This window comes from Prinia subflava, chromosome 8 (genome assembly GCF_021018805.1).
Source record: "Prinia subflava isolate CZ2003 ecotype Zambia chromosome 8, Cam_Psub_1.2, whole genome shotgun sequence".
In the NCBI taxonomy this organism is placed as follows: domain Eukaryota; kingdom Metazoa; phylum Chordata; class Aves; order Passeriformes; family Cisticolidae; genus Prinia; species Prinia subflava.
In genome coordinates this window covers 31,230,488-31,256,271 of record NC_086254.1, presented here as the reverse complement: position 1 = coordinate 31,256,271, position 25,784 = coordinate 31,230,488, and the positions used below count along the sequence as shown (strand labels likewise).

The window sequence follows — 25,784 nt, the reverse complement described above, 5'->3', positions numbered from 1 at the left end:
TTCTCCGTGGGCATGCCCACGGCTAGGGAAGGGCTCACAGCACCGTGTGTCCCCCTGGATGGCTGGTGGCAGCTGGGCTGCCCTGAGCACAGGGACAGGCTGGGGTGAGGTGGTGTCATGGGATGGGCTTACACCACGTGGGCACTAAGCAGACACTTTTACTGTCGGCACTGGGGATTAGCGGCTTCCAGGACACAGCTCGGGGGTTTCATTTCATAAGCAGCAAGAAAAAGAGGAATCTGTCACATAAGTGCAGAGATACACAGGAGGTGCTTCTGGTTGTGAGATGAGGCTGTTTAGGAATTGCCAGTCTGGCTCCCAGTCAGCCCACGGTCAGCTTAAACAATCAAGAAGAGTCAGTACTGGGAGCTACAGGGCAAACAGGCTCTGCCTCTTGCCAGAGACTGTTTGGGGTTGCTGTGCTGGGAACAGAACAATGCAGAGACACGTGATTGCTGGGCTAAGGCATCCACAATGAGCAGCCAATGCATCATGCTGGGCAGGAGGCCACAGACTAAAGTTTATAAAGCTTTATTAAACATTTTGAACAGCTGTGCAATGAACAAACAATACTCTGGAAGTTTCACAACCTCATAGCTTGAACTGCCTCAGGACAGAAACAGCCACTTCTGCTGCTCTCCACCAGAAGACTGAAGGAAAGACAGACATATGGCAAAGGAGAGGGAAACCTTCAAAGACTAAAGGTGTTTTGTGTCAGCCTCTAAGGCTTCTCACAAACCAACCTCTGCCCCAGACTGTAGGCCTGACCCACCACCACCACCTTGGATTCTTGACATCCTTCTGCCAGGGAAGCTGGACACACCAGGCATTTTTCTGGCCTCTGCCCTTCTCTAGTCAGTAGCACCAGCACCTTCTGTCACCTCTGGCCCAAAACCATTATCTCTGAAAATGGCTGAAGCATTTACTGCTTCAAGCCGTGTCTTCACCTCATGGACCCTCTCCTGCCTTGCCCATACCCAGCCTTTTGGGCTAACATGACTTTTGTAGGATAAAGTTCACAGTGGCTTCCAAAACCCTGTGTCTTGCAGCATGCTGGTTCTTTCTGCCTACTGTCAATACCTTGGTAAACCTGGGACATGGAGGAGGAAGGGAAGAGAGAGTCTCTACTGCCTGTCAGGCTTTATAAAAGCAGCAGCATAACTGAGGCTTTCAGGCTGGGATCTTGGAGCATAGAGTTCAGAAAGCACTTCAGCAGTGCACACATCTCTTTGGCAGGCTGAGCAGGAGGAGATGACTCAACTGCCTGTGGCTCCAGCAGCTTTTGGCCAAGTCCATTTGGGAGCTGTTGCACTCACCCTTGGTCAGCAAGGTGGAAAGGCTGGCTCCCCACAAAGAGAGGCTGAGAGAATCCTGTAGCTCTTCAAGGAGAACCAGTGGGCCAAGAGCCCTGAGTTAGACCACCATGGCCTAATGCAGACAAGTGACACAACTGCAGCGCTCCCAGCTGGGCAGGGGCCAGCGGCTCAGGCTTCCAGCAGTTCTCAGTTGAGAGGGCTGGTGTCTGTTCCCGGTGATACGGGAAAGAAAAAAAAAAAAAGACTTCTGCTTCTAAAAAAGCAGGTGGTGCTGCCAGAGTTCACACAGTAAACGAGTCGGATTTCACAGGCAGAGTGGGAAGAATTTCCCACTCCAGTCCACGCAGTTACAGAAAACAGGTTGTCCTTACTCCAGTCCCATACCCAACAACCCCCCTCCTCCCCAGCCCCACCCCCTTTTTAAAAGCAAAACAAGAGCCCTCAGCAGACTGGAAGATGATGATTTTCTAGGTGCCCACTATGTTGGGATCATGAGCTGACTCCGGCAACTGGGAGCCTGTGCAGTGATACAAGAAGCAGTTCCCCCAGCAGCTGTAGCAGATGAGAAACAGAGCTGCCAGGAAGACCAAGGCACAAATTGTGCAAGGTTTCCGCTCCAGGAGAAAACTGAGCAGGTAGAATCCCATGAACATTGAGTGGCTGAACCACAATGCTGGGTTGAGGGGCTTGGGTATGAGAAGGACAGGCAGCAACCACTGAAGGCAGTACATTGTGGCTGGCTGGAGCCTCGTAGGCAGTAGCAGTCAGATGTGCTCCAAAACAGGTCCCAGCAACTCCTCTGGAGGGCAGGCTGCTCTGTAGGGATGGGAAAATGTCACAGTCAGAGAAATGCAGGGAAAGAATCAACTGACATTCTTCTAAAGCTTCATTTCCTTCCTAGCTTCATATGCTGATGGTTGAACTCCCTGTACTAAATTCTGGTGTGTCTTGGAGCTGGTGGAAAGCTTCCTGCTTTCTGAACCGATCAGCTACTGCTGGTGTAGAAATGTGCCCTGTGTGCTCTGTTCCTCAGGCCTTTCTCCAGACTAACAAGTGAGACCCTTTTAGCACAGTGCAGGAACAGAAAGGGAGAGGTGGAAATGGGAAACGAGCTGCCATGGCCTTCCCTACACACACTGATCCAAGACAGCCCAGAGGCTTGTCTATATAAAGAAACACAACTGAAGAGTGATCATTAGTGTAAAGAATTGTTCTGCAGACAAATAATAAAGTCTTCCAGCAGGATAGCACCAGCCCACCTACACATCAAGCTACCCAGGAAAGCCCTGGCAGTGTCCAGGCTGTAAAACAAAGGGGAGGACAGTCCCTTGCTTAAGGATTTATAATCCTTGCCAACAGCTAAAGTCAGATAAGACACAGTATGTGAATAGATCAAATGGGGTGACAGGCTCAAAACGGCAATTTCCATAAGTGCTGTAAACACAGGATTTCCTCACTTGGATTATTGTAAAACCCTCTGGAAACGGAGCTTTAAGGGCTTTCCTAGGCAGGGATGACAGCATACTACAAGTCCAGAAAGCCTGCTCCTACCTTTAGCAACCACCTCGATGACACTAAGTGTGTGCTTTTGTTTTTGCCTTTGAAGCACTACAAACACCTTCAAGAATTTCAAATGGCTTTAAAAACAATAAATGCCTCACTCCCACTAGGAGGCTGGTGGGGACAGCTCCTTGCAGCAAGCCTTGTATCTGCAATTACTCAATGGAGCAGTGCTCCCCCAGAAGGATGAAGGGCTCAGCTGAGCCTGTCAGGATTACAGCTGGGGGGTGGGAAGGTTAGTAGGATGAAGGAGTGAGAATGTAAACAAACAGCACATTCCACTGGCTCCTGTTGGCAGGAGAAGGGATTTCCTGGCAAAGGGAGGGAGAATGAGGGATTGCAGAGAAAAGCCAAGAGAAAACCACACGAGGTTCTCTTCCAAAAGAACACTGAGGTCAGACTTGTCTCACAGGTACCAATGGGCTCTGCTGTGAGCAGAGGAAATGCTGCCAACCTGCGCAGCACCATCTATTTTAATGTTAGTGGGAAAATGCAGGCCAGCATCTCCACCAGCACAAATATTATGTGGAGAAAGTACATTGTGCTGGAGCTCCTGCAAGGCAGTTTCTCCAGCAGAGAGGGCAGCTGGTGTTCAGTTAATAAGCTGCAGCTCAGTAGCCAAAGAGTTACTTTATGCTGCAATACAGATAAAGCAAAGTCACAGGAACAAAGCTCCCAATGTTAGTCTTGTTTTAGGCAGGTCACTCATTTGCATCTTTAAGGGCAAGTGTAGTCCCAAGCCTTTTCCCCCATCTATAAACTAGAATTAGCTATTACTCATTTCATAACAAAACATGCTGTCTGCTTCCCTTTGTGAATTGCTCAGATGTTTCTAGAGTAAACAATGCCACAGAAATACTAGAGAACTTTTTTTCCAAGGGGAAGAATGGAGAGAAAAAGATCTAACAACAAATGTTTGAACAGGAAGGTAATTAAACCCCATCACCCAACTTTTCAGTTCAGATTGCACTGAATGCAGCAAAGCTGTACTAAATCAATGATCTGCAGCTGCCTCAGTTCTCCTGAAATGTTCCCTTCTTGAAGTTTCCTGCTTTTTTTTCTCACAAGTGCTCCAAACATTGAGCATTAAAAACCACTGCCTAAACATCATGTCATGTTTTTGCTAGATCCTGCTTTAAGTTGCATCAGCTTGATTTCTGTGGCAATCTTTTGTGTCACCTGTTCTTGAAACTTCAAAATGCCTACTTTGCTTTGGGTTTTCTGTCTTTAGAGTAAAGAAATGGGGAAAGAATGTGTCTGTTAAGTAGCACAAGGCTGAAATAAAGAACTAGAATTTTTCAGAACTAATGTCACAAATCTCTCAGCTTTAATAGGGTCATGTTATCACTATTGAGTCTTTTGCCCCAAACTTTACAACTGACTACAGTTAGAAATAATTATAATTTATGTTGTAGCTATACTTTGTACTTCATGGTCTGGCCTCCTCGCTCCTACAATGCTCTTAACAATAAACACTCTAAACACTGAGTTGATTCTAAACATCTAAGCTTTGCTTGAGTACTTCCCACAAACACAGAGCCATCTCAGAACAAGTTACTCATTTTTAAATATTAGTATTTCCTGCAAGAACGAGTTGCTTGCAGCAATCAATGCAACCACTGCAGAACAAAGAATCATTTAACAGTAGTTATTTTTACTATGAAGTTCCAATGCCAGTGCCCTTCAACCTGCAAACCTCTTGGATTTCAGCCAAATTGCAGCCATTCAAACAGTTGCTCTTTGTATCTGTAGTCAGTTTGCTTGTATTCTCACCTGCCCCTTCACTACCAACTAGTTAAAGGCTGAGGACCCTTTGCGGTATCCTACAGCTGATCCTAGACAAAGTACTTACTATTGGAGGATCTATCTCCTCAAGGGACTTTCCTCTAGTAAAATAAGTGCTCTTCACTAGAGACTGTACAGCTGGCATTGAGACTAAGTTTCCTTTACACTCTATTGATCAAAGAGAAACAGCACCTCCTGCTTATCAGCTCTTTACTGAGCAGGGGACATTTTCCTTCATGACTAGGACAGGCAGATCCTTCTGGAAGCCACAACAATATCCAGTTTCACCTGGTTTCTCAAGCATGGTGAAACTTGTAAATTAAAGCTTCTCATCTTGTCCTTGTCCCATCCTCACAATCCAAGTCAAAAATTACCACGTTCCAGAGCAAATAATAACCTGTCACCCAACAGGACTGGTTTCACAACTGCATCCTGCTTCCCCTCAACCAGTTGCTCTTGTTCTCCCCTGCCTGACTCACCTCTGGCCTCAGCCAGCCCAGTGTCCCGCTATCCTCAAACCTGCCCCTCATGTCATCTGATTTGGTGGCCACTTATGTTTACCTGTCAGCTCCTTTCCACCTCCTCCTTTCGCCCCTCCACAGCTCTTGGAGCCACTTGAACTCACGTCAGACCCTCAGCAGCAGAGCTGGTGATGCTCCCACTGTGGCCCAGTGTGATCTCCACGGGCTGCCAGAGCCTCCTCCTGCCAGTTCCTGCAGGCAGAGGAGCAGCCAGGGGAGGTTCCCTGCACACCTCCTTAGTAAACAAGCACCAATACTTTTCCACATGCTTATTAGCTGGCTTCCATTGCATTCCAAGCCCTCCCTGCTGTCATCTTGCCTCCCAAAAACATTCAGGTCCTAATGATGTATGTTTGTGTGGAAGATTTTGGAATTCCAGTGCAAAGGCAGCAGCAGACCTTTCCCAAGCAGAAACAAAATTTCAATTATGACAGGTCTAGAGTGAGCAGCACAGTGCTTCGCTCTGTGTCAGTTTTTTTATTCCAAAATTTTTTAATATTTTATTATTATCTAGTCAGTTTTTTTATTCCAAAACTGACTAGATCAGTCACGTTTTGGAATAAACCCATCTGAGCAGCTAGCAAGCTGTTCCTTCATATTCTACAAACTAACTCAGCAATTAACACACTGAGAGTTGTTCCTACACCATAGGTTTGACACATCAGTATGTCAATACCAATGTACCTTTCTCGAGAACGTTTTAATTCTTTAACAGTCCATTTACCCTGGAAAGGGAGAATAATCACCCAACTTTCCCTAAACACTTCAAGGGTAAGCTTGTTCAGACCTTACTAGGGCAGCCTTGCAGCCAGTGCTGAACACAGAACTCCTCCAGCAGACGCTACAGAAAGAGTCTCCCAGGCTGGGAGCTGAAAGGCCTGCAATAAAACACTGAGTAACCTTTTTATTGGGGCATGCTGGTATCATCCCCTCCCCTTCCCAAAAGCTGAAGTCTCTGTGATGAAAAGCCACACTGGTCAGACAAAAGTCTCTCAAGTTATCCAGTGCACATAAACTGAAGGGTAAGTTTCAGGGATGTGTTTCTTACCGACAGTGTTCACTTGTCTGCTTAAAATTGTTTTAATCAAAAACCCTGTCGCAACTACTAACTGAAATGTGTGGGCAGTGCTTCACACTGCCAGCATGTGCTCAAAACAAACTCAAGTATCACACAGCACCCAAAACAGCTGCTGAAAAATACACAACATCCAAAGCACTGGGACAAAAAGAGAGATGAAGAACTATCAAGTGACAAGTTTGGAGAGTTCAGCTAAGAAAAGCAACAGCAGAGCAGCTTCCCAGATGCCAACCCTCTGTCGTAAACCCAAGAACCATAACTGCTCAAACTTTAAGACCTTTTTGCAGCAGGGATTAACTTCTCTAGGGTTTTTTTTTTAGCCTTGCCATTATTATTTTAATTTTTTAAAAAGCTTTATCTGCTGGTATGACTCAGCTGGAAAGACAGAGTCTATAATTTTTGGCAAAGGCCTTACCCTAGTCTTGGATCGTGCCTTGGACACTTGACATAGACTCAGAAATGGTGCAATGTAATTACAACCTTTTCCAAAAGGAGCAACAAATGCTTTATTAACCAAGCCTTGGGGTTAGTGTTCTGATTTCTCAAACTAGACACAAGCCAAAGCAACTCACTTGGTCTAAAGTGGAGGCTCTCTGTTGAGCCACCACTTTCAAAGCTGCCCTCTGAGCTTCATTCTGGATGGGGGATGGATCAGCTTTTGTCCAGATGCAGCGCTCACTCCATCTGGACTGCAATGCCCTCACAACACCAGGGTGAATCCTCCTCCACCCATGAGCAGAAGACAGAGCAGAGATCCAAACTAAAACTGTTTTTTTCAGAGAGCTTGGAGTGGACCTGGAAATCATCAGGAATCAGAGGCATAGAAGCTTAAGTCAGCCAGCTCTGTGGTGGGAAGAGATGTCAGCAGTCACATTTGTCATCTGAAGTATTACTAGTTTCATTTGTACTAATTCATTAATTGTCAGAGGTCCTCATTCCCACCTTCTGCCACAGATAACAACTTCCAGGCCCATTCCAAGTTCCCCGAAAAAAGTAGTTTTAATTTGGACCTCTTCTCTACCTTTTGTGCCTTCAGTGGTCCGAATACAGCCTGATAAGGGTGAGTTTTCTGCGTCTCAGATTAGGAAAGGCAAAAATGCTGTTTAGACAGCTAAGAGGAGTTATGACCTATAGCTTGGAAAGACAAAGGTTACTGCACTATGACAGTACCTGCAAGGTCCATTGAAATGTTTCAGTACCAGGGAAGTATGGGAGAATTCAGCATGTTGTGGACTGCATTTAAGAGACTGTTTTTCTTCTTCCTTTGCTCTTCCATGTTTTGGATATCATGAGTAATGTTTGTATGACACAACAGCTTGTAAACTCACTTTGTAGCTGGCTCAAACCATGTATGGGGACTCAGGTAGAGTTGTGCCTGGCCGGGCACAACACCGCTGAATTCATAGACTATCAAAAATATCCCGCGTTGGAAGGGACCCACAAGGCCCATCCCAGTCCAGCTGCCTGGACAAAAGCTACGCAGACAGAGCATTGTGCTGCCCTGGGGATAAACCGGCCTGGGTTTCCTTTCAGAAGGCGCTGACGAGAGCTACGCGAGGTTCGCGGCCGAAAGCAGAAGGAAGGGAGGGGAGGGCACACGCAGCGCTGTTATTTCCATGCTGGCACGGGGCTCACGGTCGGTTGACGCCTTTTCCATCCCGGCGCACGCAGGGCTACGATCCCCCTTTCCCACCCCCGAAGCTCGCAGGGTTCCCCCGCTCCACCGGCTGGGCCCCGGCCGCCCGCCGCCGCTCCCCGGCCCGTACTCACCGCGCGGTGCCGCCGCCTCACGCCGCCATCCCGGGGCCGCCCTGAGGAAGGAGGGAGAGGCCGCCCGGGAGCCGGGGAACGCCCCAGAGGCCCCACGCGGCGGGCCGGCTGTCCCCGGGAGCGCTGGCGGCCCCGGTGCGCTGCAGCTCCGCCGGCGGAGCGGAGCGGGAGCGGCCGCTCCTCAGGCGGGTCCGGGCAGCCCCGCGCGGCGGCAGCGGAGCGCGGCGGGGGCTGCGCATGCGCGGACGGCGCTGCGCCTGCGCGCGGCGCGAGCGGCGCTGGGAGCCGGCCTCGGCTGGGCTCTGCTGTTGTAAAAAGGGTTTTGTGTTTGTGCGTTCTTAAAGGTTTTTGTGTTTGTGCGTCCTTGTGGCGAGCCACTCTTGGTCTGTTCAGCCTGGAGAAGAGGAGACTGACGGGGAGACCTCAGCGCTGCTGAGTTCCGCACGAGGGACAGCTCCGATCTCTTCACTCTCATGACCAGTGACAGGACCTGAGGGAATGGCCTGAACTTGTGTCAGGGGAGGGTTAGGCTGGATTTTAAAAAAGGATTTTCACTCTGAGGGTGGTCGGCACTGGAACAGGCTCCCCAGGGCAGTGGTCACAGCACCAAGCCTGTCTGAGTTGTAGAGGCGTTGGGACACCGCTCTCAGACACAGGGTGGGATTCCTGGAGTGTCCTGTGCAGGAGCTGGACTCGAGGATCCATCCACTGATGGGTCCCTTCCAACTCAGAATAATCGGTGGTTATTATTCAGTTGTGTTTGCACGCTCCATTGCAGCTTGTGCTGTGCTGCCTCGCAGGGCCACGAAGGCCAGCGGGGCTGGGCAGGGAGCCCTGCAGGCCCTCCAGCCGCCCCCTGCTCTGCTCCATCTCCTGGAGCACAGTGCCCTGGATTGTGTCCAAAGGGCATGGGAACATCTCCAGGGAACGACCTCAGTGGCAGCCTGTCACAGTCACCCATGCAGTAGAGTTCTTCATGTTCAGGTGGAACTTCCAGCATTCCTGTTACCTCATCCCACTGTTCAGCACCACCGGGGAGAGCCTGGCTCCATCCTCAGAACACCCTCCCTTGCAGCTGCTCACAGGCACTGATAAGGTCCCTTCTCTCCTCTAGCCTGAACAGCCCCAGCTCCCTCAGCTTTTCCTCCTAAGAGAGATGTCATCTTCACAGCCCTCCCCAGGCTCGCCTCTAGGAGCTCCATGTCCCTCCTGTACTGAGTAACCCAAGGGGCCCAAGGAAAGAAGAAAAATAGTCCAGGAAAAACAAAAAACCTCAAAGACCAAGATCTGGCGTTTTCACAACCATTTAAAACCCACCCAGCCACAATTGCAGGGCCACCCACATTTCCCACAGAGTTTTCCACTTGGCTGCATTTGATAGTATGATAAGACCTACTCTCCCAATGGTTGGCAAGTGTATATCCAGCCTGGAATAGTTTCCCTCTGCTCTGCCGTTATTCTGGGCTGACCTCTTTATGGGATGTTTAAAATTCTTGGTTTATGGCACTGCACAGGAATGGCCCTAAAGCCTTTGGCTGATGCCAGCTCTCATGGTTGATTATAAAAATAACTACCAGATGCCAGCTGATGATTCCCATGGCACTCCATGACCACTCAGGGGACTTTCAGGATCACACATAACACCAGCAGCAAGCGGGCTTCACCTGGGGAGCTGGGCTGCTCTGAGCTGCTCCAGCAGATGCTGCTGGTTGCAGTCTGCAGGACTGATACTGGATCCAACCTGACACAACCTGAGGTCTCCAAATCATTATGCAAACTGCAGTGTGGACCCTCAAGCCTAAGACTCCTGCCCTGCTGTGGCAGCTGTGTGCTCGCTTGGGTCTCAGTTGCAGTTCCAGCTTTCCGTAAAGAAATTCCATCTTGCACTTGCCTGTCTGGCAGAGCTGGAAGCAGCATGAACTCCCAGCCCCACGGCACCTTTTTCAGGAGGCAGGAGCAGAGAGGGATCATCCAAAACTCGTATTTCAGCAGGCTCTGCAGGCTGCATGGAGCCATCCAGTGGAGTGGATCTGTAAGGAGCTGCAGAGTAAAGAGCATCTCTGGCACTGGAAGGGAAAGGTAATCCCAGGCCAGTGGGAACAGATTGTTCTGTGCAGGACAGGAAGCCATAGGGTTTTTATGGCCTTTCTGTTCAAGCAGAAGCTTTTAAAGGACTTCTGGCTGTGCTCTGCTTTGGTTCTGAGGAATATTTCTTCCAAAGATTTCCCTGTCCTTTGTTTAGCTGGTTGTAAGCAGAGTCTGTTCCAATCACTATAGCCACATCTGAGATGGAAAGGGCGTACCCCTGAAAGCAGCACTGTCAGAGGCCAAGCAGCACCACCACTGACCTCCTGCTCTGTGTGAACCACAAAAGGGTGGGAATTTGTATCTTGAGAAAATAACTGCACTGAGGAGCACAGTGGTGCCAGTGTTCCTGCCCAGCCCAGGACTGGCTGCAGCTCAGCATTTGGGGTCTGCTGAGCCAAGGCTCCCCTAAGCTCCAGGGACACTGTGGGTCCAGAGGAGAATCTTGTGCTGTGGCAGAGGGGTGAGCAGGTGGAGGGTTTCAAAATCCTGCAAATAGAAGTTGTGACCAAGAGAAGCTTTTTCCTGTTAAAGAAAATAAACCCTTGCTGTTGGTGAGGGGGCAGACATAAGCTGTGCTCAACAAATAATTTATGAACTGGCTCCAATGTGGCCAAGCGTGACAGGACACATGTATGTGAAACATGGCAATTGTGAAAGGTGAGATGTTAGAGCAGGTGAGTCCCTCTCTTTGCTGCAGATCAAACCCCCTTGCCTGGTCCTGCCTGCATCAAATCCTGGCTGATGCAGGCAGTGTGCTACAGACTTGGCAGCTTAGAGGGTCAACTCTGCGTGTGAGCTGAGAAAGCAAAACCAATCAGAGGCAGCACAAACATACAAAACACTCAAGTTTATTTCCAGCACCATTCCCAGCATGTAAGTTACACCTCTCTCAACCAGAAGTCTTTTACTTTCCCAGTCCCATAGCAGTGCAGTTCAGTAGTCAATGGGCCTAGAGCCATTTCCCATCTCAGCAATGGAAGTAGTCTCTCAGCTTATTGGATCCCAAGAGAGATCCAGGCAGCAAACAGAACAAGCTGCTGGCAGCGAGACAAGAGGCAGCAGTGCTCTGCTATCTCAGTGTCCCCACCGAGCCCTGCAGGCAGTGCTGGCTGCCCTGGCTCCTCTCAGAGCGGGGGTACCCCCCTGAATTTCCGGATGACGTTGGCCAGCCGCTTGGCCAGCCCGCCCCGGCTCGGCTCCTCCACGTGGAACGTTCTGGTCAGCAGGTTGTAGAAGGAGCCGTAGCACACGGCCACCACGGTGCAGGTGAGGCAGATGACATTGTAGGGCATGCTGAAGTCTGGTGTTGGCAGGTTCACCAGCAGTGGCTCCGTGTACAGACGCACAAAATAGCTGGAGCCATCAGAGGAGGGAAACCTGGAGAGTGGAAGAAGGAAAGGCAGGGTCAGCCTGCACACGACCAGTGCTTCATGCTCACCACAGAAGATGAGAGTAGCCACAGCCCACAGGCTGTGGCACAGCCCCACTCCCCAGCACAAGCACTCACAGCGAGGTGAAGAGAGGGCTCTGCTCCACATCCATGTCCTTCATTGCAGTGACACTGGGCACCAGGGCACTGAGCACAGATGAACTAAGGGCACAAATAATACACCAGTGTCAGTCCTGACAGCAAAGACATCTCCAGAGACCTGGGCAGTAAGTCCTATGCAAAGCCCAGAAGGAGATGAGGAGCTGAGGAATGTCATTACCCGACATAAAAGCCATGATTGGGGTCAGGTGGGTACTCTGTCCACTTCAATAAGGCCCTCTCAAACTGGATTGTGATCTTGGTGACGGAGTTGGCTGGCAGCTGGATCAGCATTTCCAAGAGGTGAGGCCGTCTCCGGTCCTGGGCTGGCTGGTAGTGGATGTAACCTAACCCCAAAGAGATTTCAGCAATGGCACCAGGGGGACCTTGTCCAATCTCACATGGCCTGGACATGTCCCATGAGGTGGGTGATCCTGCTTCCACTGTCCTGAGAGACTGTTCTTGTCTTTTCTGGGCAAGTGAAGATGTACCCATTGCAAAAAGCATGTGTTAAAGTTAAATTTAGCTGGTCTTTAAAGCTACTGACCCATGAAAGTCAGGTATTCATAAGGAAAGGTGTAAACGCAAAATAAAACCCAATCATCAGTTTTAAACTGAGCTTCCTGTGCTACAAAAATTAATTCATGTTGATTTAAACCCTTGTTGGAGCATGAAACACCATCCATGTGTCTCTTATAAATAAAACAGACCTAACGGTCTCATCTGCTGTGAGCACTGAACTTGGGGCTAGGAAAACATTCAATAACATTTTGTTTCACAGTCCAGTTCCCCAGTGATCACTGGGGCCTGAGGGAGGGACTACACCATCTTTGGAATGAGCTGCTCAAGCCAAGGAAATCGGGGGGCATGTGGAGGGTTTACTCACTTGGCTTGTTTTCCTTCCCCTTGGTGATGATAGTCAAGGTGTGCACATAGAGCCGCAGGTACCAGGGCACAGTCTCCAGCAGGATCACGGGGAAGGCTCGGTAGGGGTGGGTGTTGTAGATGAGGGTGCAGATCTCCCCTGTCTGCAGCCCGTACCCGCCCACGTAACGCTGAGCATGGAGGGTGGGAATGGGCATCTCCGCTGTGCAAGAGGAAGGACAGGAGTGGGGTGATTTTCAGCCCCAGAGCCCTGGCCAGTGGTGCAGATGAAGGGAAGCTCTGCTCACTCACAGCTGTCTTGGGGCCGCTTCCACTTCAGCTGCACATTGAGGCTGCGAGATGTGTTGAAGAGTGAGGGGCTCAGCAGGTCATACACAGCATAGGTTTTCCTGTCCCCCTGGACAATAGCTTCATGTACTGATGTTGGAGGGGGGGACACTTCCAATAGCTCCTTTTCCTGAGGAAAGCAAATGGACCATGAAAGGAAAAAGTGCCCCTTGAAGAAACTGGCAGCACTGGGCAAAGTCCCTCCAGGTAGCCCTGAGCTTTCCCACCCAACAGCCAGCTCTGTGCTCTTGCTAACAGCACCAGGCTCATCCCCTCAGCCCTGCTCAGAGCAAGAAAATCCCTTCCCTTTCTTCGACCCTGAGGGGCCAAGCCGTGCAGGGGATGGAGGTGAGGATGTTTCAGAACCACATGAAGCAGCTGAACTGAGGGAGCAGGGCATGCTTTGTGGCCCATGAGCTTACCTTGTTCTTAGGGGAAATGTCAACGTAGACTTTGCTCTGCGATGCCAGAGGACACGTGTCAGTCAGCGTGCGAGAGAACATCTTAAAGAGGGACCAGTCTGTGGGAAGCAAGGTGAGGTGGCAGGTCAAGTGCTGCAGGCTGGGAGCACCCCAGCACAGCCACCAAGCTTACCTTTCTTTCCCTGGCCACTGGAAAAGAAGTCAAAGACCACAGTGAGGGTCTGTCTGAGCTCCCAGGACACAGCCAGACAGGAGGCATCCTGGACAAGAAAGAGACAAGCAGCTCTGATCACTTTCTGGAGGGAGGAGGACACCAGGATGGAGCTGGAACGCCACCAGGATTGCAAGATTTCCACTGGGGTTACCAGAGAAGCAGGATGACAGCTGTGTTACACACAGTGAACCCATCACAGGGCAGCTGGGCAAACCACTGTGATACCTTGCAATGTAACAAGGTGGCTTTGGATTTTCTCTTGGGTGTTCAGGGAGGGAGCTGAGCCCAGCACTCACCCTGCAGACGGGGCGGATGTGCACTGCCTGGGAGTGGTAGCTGCTGTGGAACAAGCGCTCGGCCTTCAGCAGCACAGCGAGCCCGGCCTGCAGGGAGCAAAGGAGAAACTCAGCCCCTGTCCTCTGCTCCCACCGAGAGAAAGGCCCTGAGGGAACTTCTCAGTGCATGCTCCCAGATGGCTGCTGGGAGCCCAGGCCCATCAGGAGTGGCCCAATTAGGCATCAGGGGCTTGTTTTACCTTTGAGCCACACGGCAGCAGCTTCTTCCAAGGGGTGAGGTTCTCTGTGCAGACAACTTCCCGGGGCAGGACAGCGTAACGCAGGAGATGGTGATCCGTCCCTGGGCGGGGAGAGGGAGCTCAGCAGGCTGGTGCTGCTGAGGCATGAGGGACAGCAGCAGATCTGTTCCACCCACAGTGTACCCCACCCTCTCACTATGCCTGAAATGTCATGAGCTCCACCAGACGTAGATCCCACTCTGTTCAGAGTGACTGGAAAGAATGGGTAAGGATATATCCTAGCAGATTTTTTCTCGTGAGTGTCTTAAATCCTGTAGTCCTCACTGTTTTGTAAAACACTTTTCATAGAGACAGATAAGGGCCTGTACTGCTTGTGGGTTTACTCTGTTTAAATCCAAGCCTTGTTTGTAGGGAGAGGAAATCCTTCCAGGAAGAGGTTAACAGATGCTGTTGTACACACCCAGACCCAGAGTCGTTAGAGCATCTGCACCTGGAATGCTGGCAGTGACACAGGGCAGAACTAAAGTGAGAGGCAAGAGTGAGAGGGCAGAGCCAGGCTCACCATTGGCTAAACCCAGGGGTTTGAAGGATGCTGTTGGAATCACCGTGTTGGTCGAATCAATGAAGTTGAGAGAAGCACAGAATATTCCTGAAAGGATGTTACTCAGTTCTTTCCAGGCTTTGTCAACACTGTGTGAGAACAGAGATTACTCAGCAGCTCAAATCCTTGAAACAACAAGTGTTAAGTCAGTTACATTCAATAAATACAGCAGGATGACCACACTGGGTTACTGAACACAGAGTGTGCAGAGAGACTGCTGGGCTTGCACTCCCCAGCTCTCCTGGTATTTTATTCTGACACATCTGACACTATTGAGGGACAGCAAGGACACACACCAGGGACACACAGGCATCACACAGCCAAGGCACATGGCGGTGGGCACAGGTAGTATGTGAGGAGGGAGGCCAGGGGAGCAGGGAGCATGCGGGAGGTGATGTGTGTGAGTGGAGAAGGAGCTGTGAGACCCAAAGCCATGCCTTGGTGCAGCTCCAAAGGCTGACCTGACCAGCAGACAAAGAGCAGGACACTCGCAGAGAGGAGAGAACTCTGTGAGTCCCCACAGAGCTGCTGCAGCTTGAACAGGGGTGGTGTGCTAAGGAGATGGTGACAGGTATTGGATTGGAGTCAAAGGAAGTGAGTCACGGATGAGAGGTCAAGATATAGCCCCACTGTACTAGCACAGCAAGGGATTTGTCATCACAGAGCCCACAGGGGAATTCTTCGGGCCTTTATGAACAAGGATTTGCCCTCAGCACCACATCTTGTCCCATGAACAGATGGGGTATGCTCTGTGGATTTTTAGAGCTACTCCTGGGCTCTTCTTTCCAGCAGACATTTTTCAAACCAGGAGGTGTGCTCACACACCATGGCTGCCTCATGAGAGACGAGCAACAGCTCCTGGGAGCAGAGGCCACAGAGGAGACCCAGAGGGACAGATCCACGGCTGGGGTACCTACTCGGTGACCGTGGGCTGGAACCAGACCCAGAGTTCAGCGCCAGCGGGTGCCTGGAGGGGCGGCTGCCCCCAGTAGCGGGTGCGCCAGAAGCCCTGGGTGAGCGCGAGGTGCAGCTCCCGCACGCCCAGCGCCGCCACCAGCCGGCCCAGCGCCTTCGGGAAGAGCCTGTAGTGAGAGACTGTGCGCAGCGTTAGACCCTGCCCTCCCCCGACCCTTCCCCTGACATCACACCGTGGCCTGCCCGAGCAGGACGTCACCCACACACCGCCTCTGCCTGCACCACCAACACAGCCCGCTTGCGTCACGGCCCTCGTGTGACGTCACCGCAACCCTCCGTCACCACAGCCTCGCTCTGCCCTGTCCCTGCCCACCTCACACCCCTTACGTCACTCGCACCGCTGACGTCATCGCTAGAGGCAAACCATCACGTCGCATGGTACCTCCGCGACAGCCCCGCCCCTACACCGCGCCCCAGCCAATACCAGCGCGGTCCGCCCCCGGAACAGCCAATAGCAGCGCGGTCCGCCCCTGGGACAGCCAATAGCAGCGCGGTCCGCCCCGGCCGGGTCCGCCCTACCTGAGCCCCGCTGCAGGTCCGCGTCCCAGCGCGTGCGGAACTGGAAGGTGGCGGCCACATCGCCGGTGGGCAGCGGGCTCAGCAGCAGCTCCTCCCGCAGCGCGTCCCGCCGCTCCCGCCCCGCGTCCGCCCGCCCGGGGCCGGGCCTTGCCGCCACCAGCAGCAGCAGCAGCAACACGGCCGCCGCCATCCCGCCGCCCGCCCCGCCCCTACCCGCCCATCGCCGCTTCCGCTTCCGCCCGTGCCGCCAATGGCGCCGCTTCCGGGGGTGCCATGGAGACGCTCGGTGCGCCCGGACCGCGGGGCCGGCCCGGCCCGCACCGGAGCGAGCCCGGAGCCTCCGCGGGGGAAGCGCCAGCCTGGCTGTGCCTCCGCCTGCCCCCAGCAGGGTCGGGAAGGACCCACAGGGATGATCGCGGCCGGTTCTGGTGGTTTGAGGGGGGTTAAGGGGCTCCCGAGAGTTCCCTTCCACCACTTTGAAACTGGTGCTGCAGGGGAAGCCCTGGTGCGCTCCCAGCTTGGGGGGCTCCCTGCAGGGCTCGGCTGTGCCCGAGGACGCTGTGGGGACTGTGCCTGACCCCAGGTGGCTTCCACGTCTCAGCTTTTCCATGAGGGAAGAGCTCTGCCCCGGCTCTCCCCCGCTCCTCGTCTCCTTTCCGGAGGGCAGCGTCTGTCTCCGGTGCAGAGCCACCCGGGAGCGCCCCGCTTCCAGCATCCCCAGCCCGGGGCCGCCCCCGGGGAGGGAATGGCAGCCACGGCAAGGCAGCGCCAGCGGTGCCAGTCCGACGGAGCTCACACCGTCTTCTATTCTCCCGGGGATGATTTGAGTGTGGTGATGATTTCCTCCAGTAGGAAATAAGCATAAAAATTATAACAACGTGAGGCTGTCACTTACCAGCTGCTATACGTTGTTGATTAGCCACTTACTTGCTCAGATCTGAGGTCTTCCTGCAATGTTAACTTAGAACTGACAATGTGATTCAGTATTTGTAAAGAATAAGGACTTACTTTCTATCTTTTCCCCCCCTTTTGCTAATTAGTGGCATCACATAAAGCCAGAAAGTCAGCATGCCCAGAAAAAAATAAAAGTCATATTTACATATTATTGTTGGGTTTGTTACACTGGGCAACTCCTTGCAACAGAATACTGGTAGGTAATAGGGGTTTAGATGCATTTTGGAAGTGATCAGCCAAATTAAAGGTAAAAACCTCCATCCAGAGCTGTTAATTACCCTATACCTAGGTAGGGAAGTCCCTGCACTACAGCCTGAGAAGTCATGAAGCCTGGCCCTTTTCTCGATCAATTTCCGAGCCTAAGGCAGCAAATGCACACATTTGTGCTGCACTCGGATATGGGGCACTCCAGCTGGTCCCACAAAGTGTTGGTTGACACAGGAACAGCGCAGTAATGTCTCAACACCCCCTGGGAAGCAGCCAGGATAAGGAGCATTCCCTGGCTTCTGTTGCTTATCCCCCAGGCTCCTTTCCCCGTGGTGACCACGGCTGTGCTGATGCAGGGGCAGGGACAGCGCTTTCCTGGCCTGCAGGCGCTGATGGTGGCCAGGGGCCTGTGGCCAGCTTTGTGCCCAGCTCCCCTGGGCTTGGCCTGTGAAGTGCCCCGTGCTGGTGGTTCTTCCTTCGCTCCTGTGCAGCAGCTGCTGGTGTTCTCTGCTCAGCCCATTTGCGTGGCAGATCCCCACTGTGCCCATGGCTGGGGGTTCCAGGTCACGAGCACCCCAGCCCTGCTCAGGTCAGCTGTGTCTGTGCTGGCTCTCTCTGCAGAGCTCAAGTACTCACCATTGCAACCTGCTGTGCCCACAGCCCTTCTCTGCCAAGGTCTGTGCTGTCTGGTCCTGCCCTGGCCACAGGAACCATCCCTGTGCTGTGCAGCAGGAGGCTTCGTTTGCTCCTGCACGGCACAGTGAGCACACTGGCTTTGCACTGCTCTCCGTCCTCATGCCCTGTGCTATTTTCTCCCAATGACACACACACCCACTGCTTGGTTAGATCAGTGTTATTTCTCTCTGTGCCATCGTTAAGTGCTTGTCAGAACAGAACGTTTGTCAGTAGGACAGGGGGAACTGGGATCCTAAGGGATGGTTTTCTGGGAATGGTGGAGCTGTGGGATGCTGAGCATGTTGGGGGGTGGGGGGATGAAGCAGGGATTGTTAGCAGCAAAGCCTGAAGAGTTAATTTTGGGAGCTTACAATACCCCTTTCCTTCTCCTTTGCCTGCCAGGAGAACACATGGAGGGAGAGGAGGGGAAAACCATCTCTCCCCTCTGGCAGGGCAGCAGTCCAGGATGGGGTTTACTGAGCACCAGCAGCTTTCCTTCTTCTGGGCTGGCAAGTCCGTGCAGAGGAGGCTGGGAGCAGGGCAAAGCTGGCTGCTAGCTTCTCACCACCTGCTCTTTGGGACTGTCCTCCTGCAGCTCCTCCTCATCCGACTGCACCACGGGGGTCTCGGCCCCCTCCTCGCTGGTGTCCAGGCTGTTCAAATCCGTGGAGGCGGAGGACGTGGAGGAAATGCGAGATTTGCTCTCAGCTGCGTTGGGCACTTGCAGGGTGATCTCCTCTGGGCACTGGCTGGCATCTGCCCCTGGAGAAGAGAGCAGTATGAGAATGAAAAAGGCTTTTGGAGGTTTATTGCTGCCTAAGCTTCATGGATGGCCCCTCCAAGACTCACTCCTCAGTGGGCAATGCATTCCTGCTCCTCACATGGCTGCTGCAGCCATTCCCCTCCTCACACCCTGGCTTGGCTCAGGGTAGCTGCTGCACATTCCTTCCCTGTTCTTGGCAGTGGAGCCTGTTCCATCTTTCCTGAAACACAGCTCAGAGCCATGCTGTGTGAGGCTGTTGGCTGCAGCAGGTAAGGAGACTTTAACCTTGACCTCACTACAGTGTGTGAGTGGGGAGGAATGTGCTGGCACCCCGGATTTCCCTGCAGACCCCAGCCCAGCTCCCTGCGGTCTGGCTGGGAGGTGGAGAGGTTCTGCAGCCTTCCTGCTCAGCACAATGAGCTCTGCAGCCTGCTGAGGACCTTGGGAGTTGTGACAAGGCACTGGCTGCTCCAGAGAAGCTTCGGGACAAGGGAAATTGAGTCACAGGCTCTGGAAGGTGCCTGGGCTCTTCAGTCTTCTGCAGCACAAGGTATTTACAGGGGTCTGTATATCTGGGCTGTGGATGTGGATACTGATGTGGAACAGCCCAGTATGAGGGCCCTCCAACTTCACAGACCCAGCACCAATGTCTGCCTCTGGGTGGGTATGGATCTGCCCACAGGGTGGCTGGGGCTGAGGAAGGAGTCAGTGTGGGCACTGGGGGCAGGAAGGGCTTCCAGCCTGGCCCACAAAGGCCCTGGGACTGCACATACCTGGCAGAGACCCAGCAACGCTGCTCTCCTCTGCTCCACAGCCCAGAAACACATCCACAGTGTCCTGGTCTGACAGGTCCAGCACGTCCATCTGCTCCAGCATGTCCACGTTCACCTCCATGGAGGAAATGCTGCCTAAGGGGGCTGCAGAGACAGAGGCCAGCAAAAAGGTGAGTGATATGCCAGGAAAAGGGCACCATCAGCTCTGTGCAGGCAGGATCCTGAGGTGGGAGACCAGCATTGCCACAAGGAGCTGAATTCTACTTGCTGGTAAGAGGTCCCAGGAAAATCATGTTTCCTTAAAACATCCCTCTGGAAGCCCCTGTTGTGTCACTGCAGTCCTTGTCCCTGCTCCAAAATGCAGCCTGGCCAAAGCCAGGCTCTGCAGGACACCAGCCTGGGTACCCATGTGCCCTCAGTTAAGGGGTGTGAGTAATCCACAGCACACCCACACACACCCACTGTGGTCCCATCCTGGTTCAGGACATGCATGTCCTGTTCAGACTAAGGATGTCCCACCAATCTCCAGCCCCTGTGTCATTGTCCCCTGAAACCCCCCCAGCCCTGTGCTGGTGCCCACAGCACGTACGTCTCCGGTGCTCTATCTGCAGGTGAGACATCGGGAAGAAGAAATCCACATCATGCTGGAAAACCTCCTCAAAGAACTTCTGCCGGTCCCGTAGTTTCAGCTGCTGCTGCTGCATCTGCTCTGCATCCAGGCTCCGCTGGGCCTGCTCCATGTCAGCTGGGGAGAAAAGGTGAGGGGAGTTGGACCAGGCAGGGCTGTCTGAGCCCTTCTGCCTGTCCCAGCTCACACTGCATGGTTGTGCTGGATGGTTGGTGGTTCCCTTCTGCTCTGCTTTACCAGCACACATGGATTTAGTCATCATGGAGAGATGTTACACACCACAACAGCAGCGTCACCAGCACTTGCTGTGCTGGAGCCTCAGATCCCTCCCCTGAGGTGCAGGCCAGCCAGGAATGGGGAGCTCAAACGCTGTGCTCACGACTGCTGAAGGGAATTATCTATCAAGGGGGAAAGGGAGCTGGTGTGAGATCCGCTGCGGTTTGCACACGTTCAAGTTTCAGTTTCCCTGCTACCAAACAGAGGGCTGTCTGAGAATGCTAACGAGCAGGGGAACTCCCGGGGTCAAGAGCTGGCCTTAGTGCTCCAGGCTTTCTGGGCCGAAGGATGTATCAGGAATTAAAGGAACCAGCAACCCTGCCACCCCTGCCCGTGCAGACCCCTGCCTGCGCACAGCCCCGCCACCACCGCGACTATAAATGCAGCCGCACCCCCGCTGGCAGGCTCTGCTCACACCCCCGCTCACAGCCAGCTTGGCTTCTGCCTGCACAAACATTTTCATTCCTGTAATTCCTCACACAGTTCACCGCGGTGCCTGTGTCCCCAGCTCACGGGAGGGAGTGATGGGAGCCCTTGGGCTGTTGTTGAAGGAGCTTGTTGCTGCATCCCTGGTCTTGGTAACTTCCTTTTGGGCTGGGTACCCAAAATAGCAAGGACCCAAGTGGCACAGAGGGGCTGTGGCTGGTGGCCCCAGCTGTTCCCAGGCTGGTGTTTGACCTCAGCCATTCCACGTTTCCTTTCTGCTGCACTTGGCCCAACCGGCAGAAGGAAAATGTGATTGTTGGAGCAGGCAGTGTAATAACCAAGGAAACCAAACAAACATCCTGTGCTCTGCCTGAGCACAGCCCAAACCCTCTGCTCCTCCAGGCTGGGGAGGAGGGAACAGAGGGAGCAGCATCCCCACCCTGTCTGCCAGGAGCAGGGGCAGGGCAAGGACAGCAGGGGAGCTGGCTGCCAGCAGCATGGAGCAGCACAGGAATGCAGGAGAAAGGTGGTGAGCCTGGTGAGACGTCATGGAGCTCAATGCCACATCTTCCTGAGAGCTGTTCCAGGACTTCTCTGCATCCCGTTTCTAGGGCATCCTTCAGTGAAACCCCATCATCTGCAAGTGCCTGCCCCGGCGGGCTGGGCTGTGCTGGCAGCACCACGTGGGGATGCACCGTGACTCAGGGCGACTCACACACTCTGGAAGAGGCTCTGGTCCTCCTCTGGCTGCTCAGCGTCTTCCTGCAATGCCTGGGGCAGCAGTCCAGGCTGCCTAAAGAGGTCCTTGCCTTGGTATGTCTGACCAAAGCACTGGTGCCTGCTCTGGTGCTGAGGCTCAGTGCAGGGCCCAGGATGATGGTGCCAGGGGACCTTTCCTCCTGGGAAAACCAGATCACCAGGTGGAGCAGCCCTGTGCCACAGGGGTACAGCAGAAACCTCCAGCCTCCCTGTGCTGTCTGCAGAACAGAACGAGCCAGGGACAAGGAGGGGGTGACCGAGGCACCAGTTACGGAGCTGTCTCTCTTTAGCAGCTGGCTGTCCCAGGCAGAGCTGTGCTCCCAGCCCAGCTGTGCTGAATCCGTGGCAAGCTGCCGCAGTTCACCGAGGAGGGCTCCAGCTGTAGGGGGGCTGGGCTGAGGGCAGAGGCTGTGCTGGCCCCGGGATTCAGGGTGACAGACCAGCGACTCAGGGTGACAGACCAGCGATTCACGGTGAGCCTCGCCAGAGGGACCTTGGTGTGGAAGTAAGAACCAGTGTCCAAATTCTTCTGCAGTGCAAATACGAAATAAACCAAAATGCTCTTGAGTGCTGTCCTAAGTGCCATGAATGTGGCTGATCCGGGCTGTTAATGCTCTCCCCGACACGTGACCGATACTCGGAGTTAGAGTCCTTGAGGAGAGTGATGACGGCTGCTGGTGGCAGCATTCCTGTGGGCGCCAGGGTTTCTCTTGAGGGAGAAATTAGCAGGACCTGTTTATGAACTTGTTTTCGAGCTCTGGTCGGGGAGTTGGGCACGAGCACTGAGATCCCATTATGTAAGGAACGCCGGCAGCGGGAGACAGCAGCTGGGGCTGTGCTTGGCCCTGCCTGACCCGTGACCGCGGTGAGAGCCGGGGATGGAGCCTGCCCCCCTCGCAGGGCTCTTCCGGGCCCGGGGGGAGCCAGCAGCCCTGATGGTGTGGCTGCCCCTCGGCAACCCCGGCCGGGGAAAGAAAGGAGCGCGGCGCTCCCTGCCGCGGCCCTTGCCCATGTGACGGCCGGTCACACTCGGTGGCTGTCAGCCGCGGGGATTGTCTCATCCGGCTGGCATGTTCCCACCGCGGGACACGTTCGCACACACAATGCGGCCCCTGTGCACCGTGGGGGATCTGTCGGTACCTGCTGGTGGCCTGGCTTTTATTACTATTGTCATGGTTATTGCTCCAGCCCGCTCAGCCAAGGGGCTGATCAGCATTCCGAGCCAGGCTCTGCCCCGCTGGCTGAACCGCCCAGCGCGGCTGCGGCGGCTCCGAGCGCCCCGCTGCCTTCAGATCCTTCCGGCTCTCACGGCGCAGCTCGGAGGGGAACTGGGGCCAAACGCTGCAGCAGAGTTTGGGTGGGCAGGATCCCCCGCAGGAAGGGCAGGCAGGGATTTCCTTCTCACCTGCTGCTAGGCAGATGGCCACAGGGTGGGCAGTGGGTCCCTCTGTCCTGCCAGGCCACACGGAGCAGCCACCGCCCCTCGCGCTGTGCGGTGGCCACGCCGTGGTGGGGAAAGGCGTGGGAGGGTTGGCTCAGAGGCAAAGCTCTGCCAGCTCTCCCGTCCACACCTTCACCAAAGCAGGCTTGGGAGAGGAGTAACCCCTGGGATGCAGTTTGGATGGGGCAGGGGCCAGGCAGGGCTGAGGGTGCTGGGCATGCCAGCTCAGGGTGTACTCGGACCCTGCTGCCTTTCCACTGGGAGGGAATGAGCTTTTCTTCCCTCGTGGCCAACAGGATCCCGGCACACCCCCCTCTGTGCCGGTAAATAGGAGGGGTGTGTTTGGGTTGGGAGAAGGATTGTTAGTGAAGGCACAAGGCCAAGAGAGAATGGGAATGGCCTTTTCTTGAGGCCACAGCTCTGTAATATCTTGCAGAGATTTCGAGGGATTTAAAGAAAGTCCTGAAAAATAATATGGGCTGTGGAAATGAGCAGCAGGTGCTGGGGAGGTGAGCAGAGTTTAAGTGGGAGGTCGCTCCAAGCATGGGTCAGTTCTCTGATGAATGAAAGGGCTGGAGTAAGCTGGCTTTTGCCCTATTCCCTGAGCCTTCCTGGAGCCCAAACCCCTGGTTCTGCTCCTTCAGAGAAGCCCAGTATGCCCCACTGCTCCCAACTTGCCAGAATGCACCCTCCCCCCACCTCCCCTCAGGTCTGTGAGGAGATGGATGGGGGGCAATGCAGCTCCTCAGCTGCCACAGCATCTTCTGGGAGGCTGTGCAGAGCTGGCAAACCTTGCCCTGTCACCCTGTCCCAGCACAACCCCTGCAGACAAGGATAACTCCCAAGGGCTTTCAGCTCCTTTAGCGTTGGGAGAAGTGGCTGGTGAGGAGAGCTGGGAATGCCCCAGAGAATCACGCAGGGTCAGGCCATACAGAGATGGGATGCTCAGACGCCGGCTGCCTGAGTGTTAATGCCCTGCACACTTCTCCATCGGCACGTCTGACCTCGTGTTGCAGCACAGCAAAAAATAACTCTAGTCCTGATGAGAGGAAATGCACCAGGCGAGTGCGAGGGAGGCAGTGGTTTTGGCAGGGCTGCTTGCTGGGAAAAGCAGGGATGGGGGGGGATGGAGAGGGAGGACATGGCACCTCGTAACCCCTGTGTGTGCCGTGGTTACATCGCCTGCACTCCTCCGAGCGATCTCCAAATCCCCTGCGTCTCAGCACTAAAAATATCCTTCCCTGCCGCCCGGAGCTCTTCCCCGGCAGAGGCTGTGTCATAAGACCCTGCTATTTGCGGGGCCCTGCTTCCTTTCATGCGAGGAGAAGCATGAGAACGGGGCAGCGCGGTGCCCGGGGCACGGCAGGCACGACCCGGGCACGGTGCTTGGCAGGCTGCTCCTCTACAAGCCCCGCTCCCCCGGCTGCCGCTCGCCCCGCCGCTCGCCACTGAGTTTGCTCTGCTCAGCATCCTCAGCCCTGCGGGTACGGGGGGATCCGCTCCTCCCGGGAGCCACTGAGGGCTGCCGATACCGCTCCAGAACAAGCCCGTGACCCAACAGGTTCCCGAGCTCTGCCACTTCCCGAGCAGGTGTTCCTCAGTCCCCCCCCGCTCCCCGAGCATTCCCGTCCCAGGCGCGGAGCTCCCGGGCAGCCGCTGCCCTGAGGCAGCGCGGCGGCAGCAGCCTGGTGCAGCGAGGGGCTCCGGGGGCCGCAGGGGGGGCACAGCCGCTTTGCCAGGGGCATCAGGTGGGCGCTGCGGGGAGGATGGAGGGGATGTAGCACCCGAGCCCTGCCCGCCCGCCCGGTGCCGTGCCCCGCTCCCATCCCGCCCAGCCCACCCCGCGGCCGGCACTTACCGGGCGGCCGCCGGCTGCGGCTCTGCGCCCCGGGCCCCGACATGCGGCTGCTGCCAGCGTGCCGGGCCGGGCGGGGGGACGGGGATCAGTGCGGCCCCCCCGCCGCCGCCGCTCTCCCCAGGCGCGCTGCGGGGCGGCGCTGGCGCGGCTCGGGGCGGGCCCGGCGCGCCCATTGCCGCCGCACCGCGGCCGCGCCTCCCGCCCGCCGCCCCGCCGGGGTCCCGCACCGCCGCTGCCGGGCCCGCCGGCAGTCCTGCGGCCGGGATGGGCTCTCCGGTCCACACGGAGAATCAGAAGGTCCCCGTGAAGGTCCCCGGCCCCCACGGAGAGCAGGATCCCCGTGCGCGGTACTCGGTTCTGTTCCTTGCCAGGACCCACGGAGTGTCCCCGTGCAGGGTCCCTGCAGAGGGTCCCGCCCCACCACAGCCGCCCCAGGCAGAGATCAGTGCCCGCAGCGGTGGGCTGCAGGTGCCCTGCCCCGGCAGGAGCTGTGCCCCGCGTGGCAGGAGGTGGGCAGGGGGAGGCGGGGGGAGGCAGGGGCTCTGCCTGGGCAGCGAGAACATTTACCATTCATGCATGCTTTTTCTTTGCTTATCTTCTCAAAATGCCCAGCTCACGCATTCCCGCGGAAGAGAGGACAGTATGATGTATTGATGGGCCCTCTCCATCTCACTGCTGGCCTTGTGAGACCCCTATCCCCGGCAGACCCCACTCTGGAGTGCTTTCTCCCACGTTCAGCCCTGCACATCAGGGCTGCTCCTTGGCAGAGCCAAGCACTTGGCCGCCGCCTCCTTCCTGTGTCTCAGCAGGGTGAGTCAGTGCCTCGCCGTGCCCAGCGCCAGCTCTGCCCGGAGCCTGGTCACTGCCAAGCCGAATGGGGGACATCCACTGTGCCCTTTT

General features: G+C 54.8%; 3 protein-coding genes across 6 annotated transcripts; all 3 read right to left on the bottom strand.

Moving 5' to 3' along the window:
* Positions 1 to 515: 515 nt before the first annotated feature.
* BLCAP (BLCAP apoptosis inducing factor) lies at positions 516 to 8,280 on the bottom strand. Of its 2 annotated transcripts, none has more exons than XM_063404626.1 (2): positions 8,031 to 8,280; positions 516 to 2,127 (listed from the first exon to the last, which is right to left on the bottom strand). In XM_063404626.1, exon 2 carries the CDS (start codon positions 2,045 to 2,047, stop codon positions 1,784 to 1,786), a length of 264 nt encoding a protein of 87 aa, XP_063260696.1. In that variant the 5' UTR covers positions 2,048 to 2,127; positions 8,031 to 8,280; the 3' UTR covers positions 516 to 1,783. The 2 variants fall into 2 exon arrangements, with proteins under 2 accessions (XP_063260696.1, XP_063260695.1); XM_063404625.1 differs by having other exon boundaries at positions 516 to 2,132; positions 8,031 to 8,278.
* A 2,665-nt stretch (positions 8,281 to 10,945) lies between these two features.
* On the bottom strand, positions 10,946 to 17,206 carry PIGT (phosphatidylinositol glycan anchor biosynthesis class T). Of its 2 annotated transcripts, none has more exons than XM_063404619.1 (12): positions 16,125 to 17,206; positions 15,548 to 15,725; positions 14,592 to 14,719; positions 14,030 to 14,130; positions 13,791 to 13,877; positions 13,453 to 13,540; positions 13,281 to 13,378; positions 12,823 to 12,988; positions 12,533 to 12,701; positions 11,828 to 12,094; positions 11,626 to 11,709; positions 10,946 to 11,495 (listed from the first exon to the last, which is right to left on the bottom strand). In XM_063404619.1, exons 1-12 carry the CDS (start codon positions 16,837 to 16,839, stop codon positions 11,243 to 11,245), a joined length of 2,334 nt encoding a protein of 777 aa, XP_063260689.1. In that variant the 5' UTR covers positions 16,840 to 17,206; the 3' UTR covers positions 10,946 to 11,242. The 2 variants fall into 2 exon arrangements, with proteins under 2 accessions (XP_063260689.1, XP_063260688.1); XM_063404618.1 differs by having other exon boundaries at positions 11,828 to 11,993; positions 12,533 to 12,733; positions 16,125 to 17,202.
* A 917-nt stretch (positions 17,207 to 18,123) lies between these two features.
* On the bottom strand, positions 18,124 to 25,592 carry DBNDD2 (dysbindin domain containing 2). 2 transcript variants are annotated; one of them, XM_063404622.1, is made up of 4 exons: positions 25,452 to 25,592; positions 20,086 to 20,241; positions 19,497 to 19,640; positions 18,124 to 18,722 (listed from the first exon to the last, which is right to left on the bottom strand). In XM_063404622.1, exons 1-4 carry the CDS (start codon positions 25,456 to 25,458, stop codon positions 18,514 to 18,516), a joined length of 516 nt encoding a protein of 171 aa, XP_063260692.1. In that variant the 5' UTR covers positions 25,459 to 25,592; the 3' UTR covers positions 18,124 to 18,513. The 2 variants fall into 2 exon arrangements, with proteins under 2 accessions (XP_063260692.1, XP_063260691.1); XM_063404621.1 differs by lacking the exon at positions 25,452 to 25,592 and adding an exon at positions 24,885 to 25,043.
* Positions 25,593 to 25,784: the final 192 nt, after the last annotated feature.

Excerpts from the sequence above, each read along its gene's own strand:
- BLCAP (XM_063404626.1), bottom strand. The coding sequence starts at position 2,047 with ATGTACTGCCTTCAGTGGTTGCTGCCTGTCCTTCTCATACCCAAGCCC.
- PIGT (XM_063404619.1), bottom strand. The coding sequence starts at position 16,839 with ATGCTGGAAGCGGGGCGCTCCCGGGTGGCTCTGCACCGGAGACAGACG. Across the intron at positions 13,878-14,029 it reads TGCTGCCGTGTGGCTCAAAG|GCCGGGCTCGCTGTGCTGCT; the intron begins GTAAAACAAGCC and ends TGCTCCCTGCAG. Across the intron at positions 12,702-12,822 it reads GAAGCGGCCCCAAGACAGCT|CGTTACGTGGGCGGGTACGG; the intron begins GTGAGTGAGCAG and ends CTCCATGCTCAG.
- DBNDD2 (XM_063404621.1), bottom strand. The coding sequence starts at position 24,927 with ATGTCGGGGCCCGGGGCGCAGAGCCGCAGCCGGCGGCCGCCCG. Across the intron at positions 19,641-20,085 it reads GCAGATAGAGCACCGGAGAC|CCCCCTTAGGCAGCATTTCC; the intron begins GTACGTGCTGTG and ends CTGTCTCTGCAG. Across the intron at positions 18,723-19,496 it reads CGTTGCTGGGTCTCTGCCAG|GGGCAGATGCCAGCCAGTGC; the intron begins GTATGTGCAGTC and ends TCTCTTCTCCAG.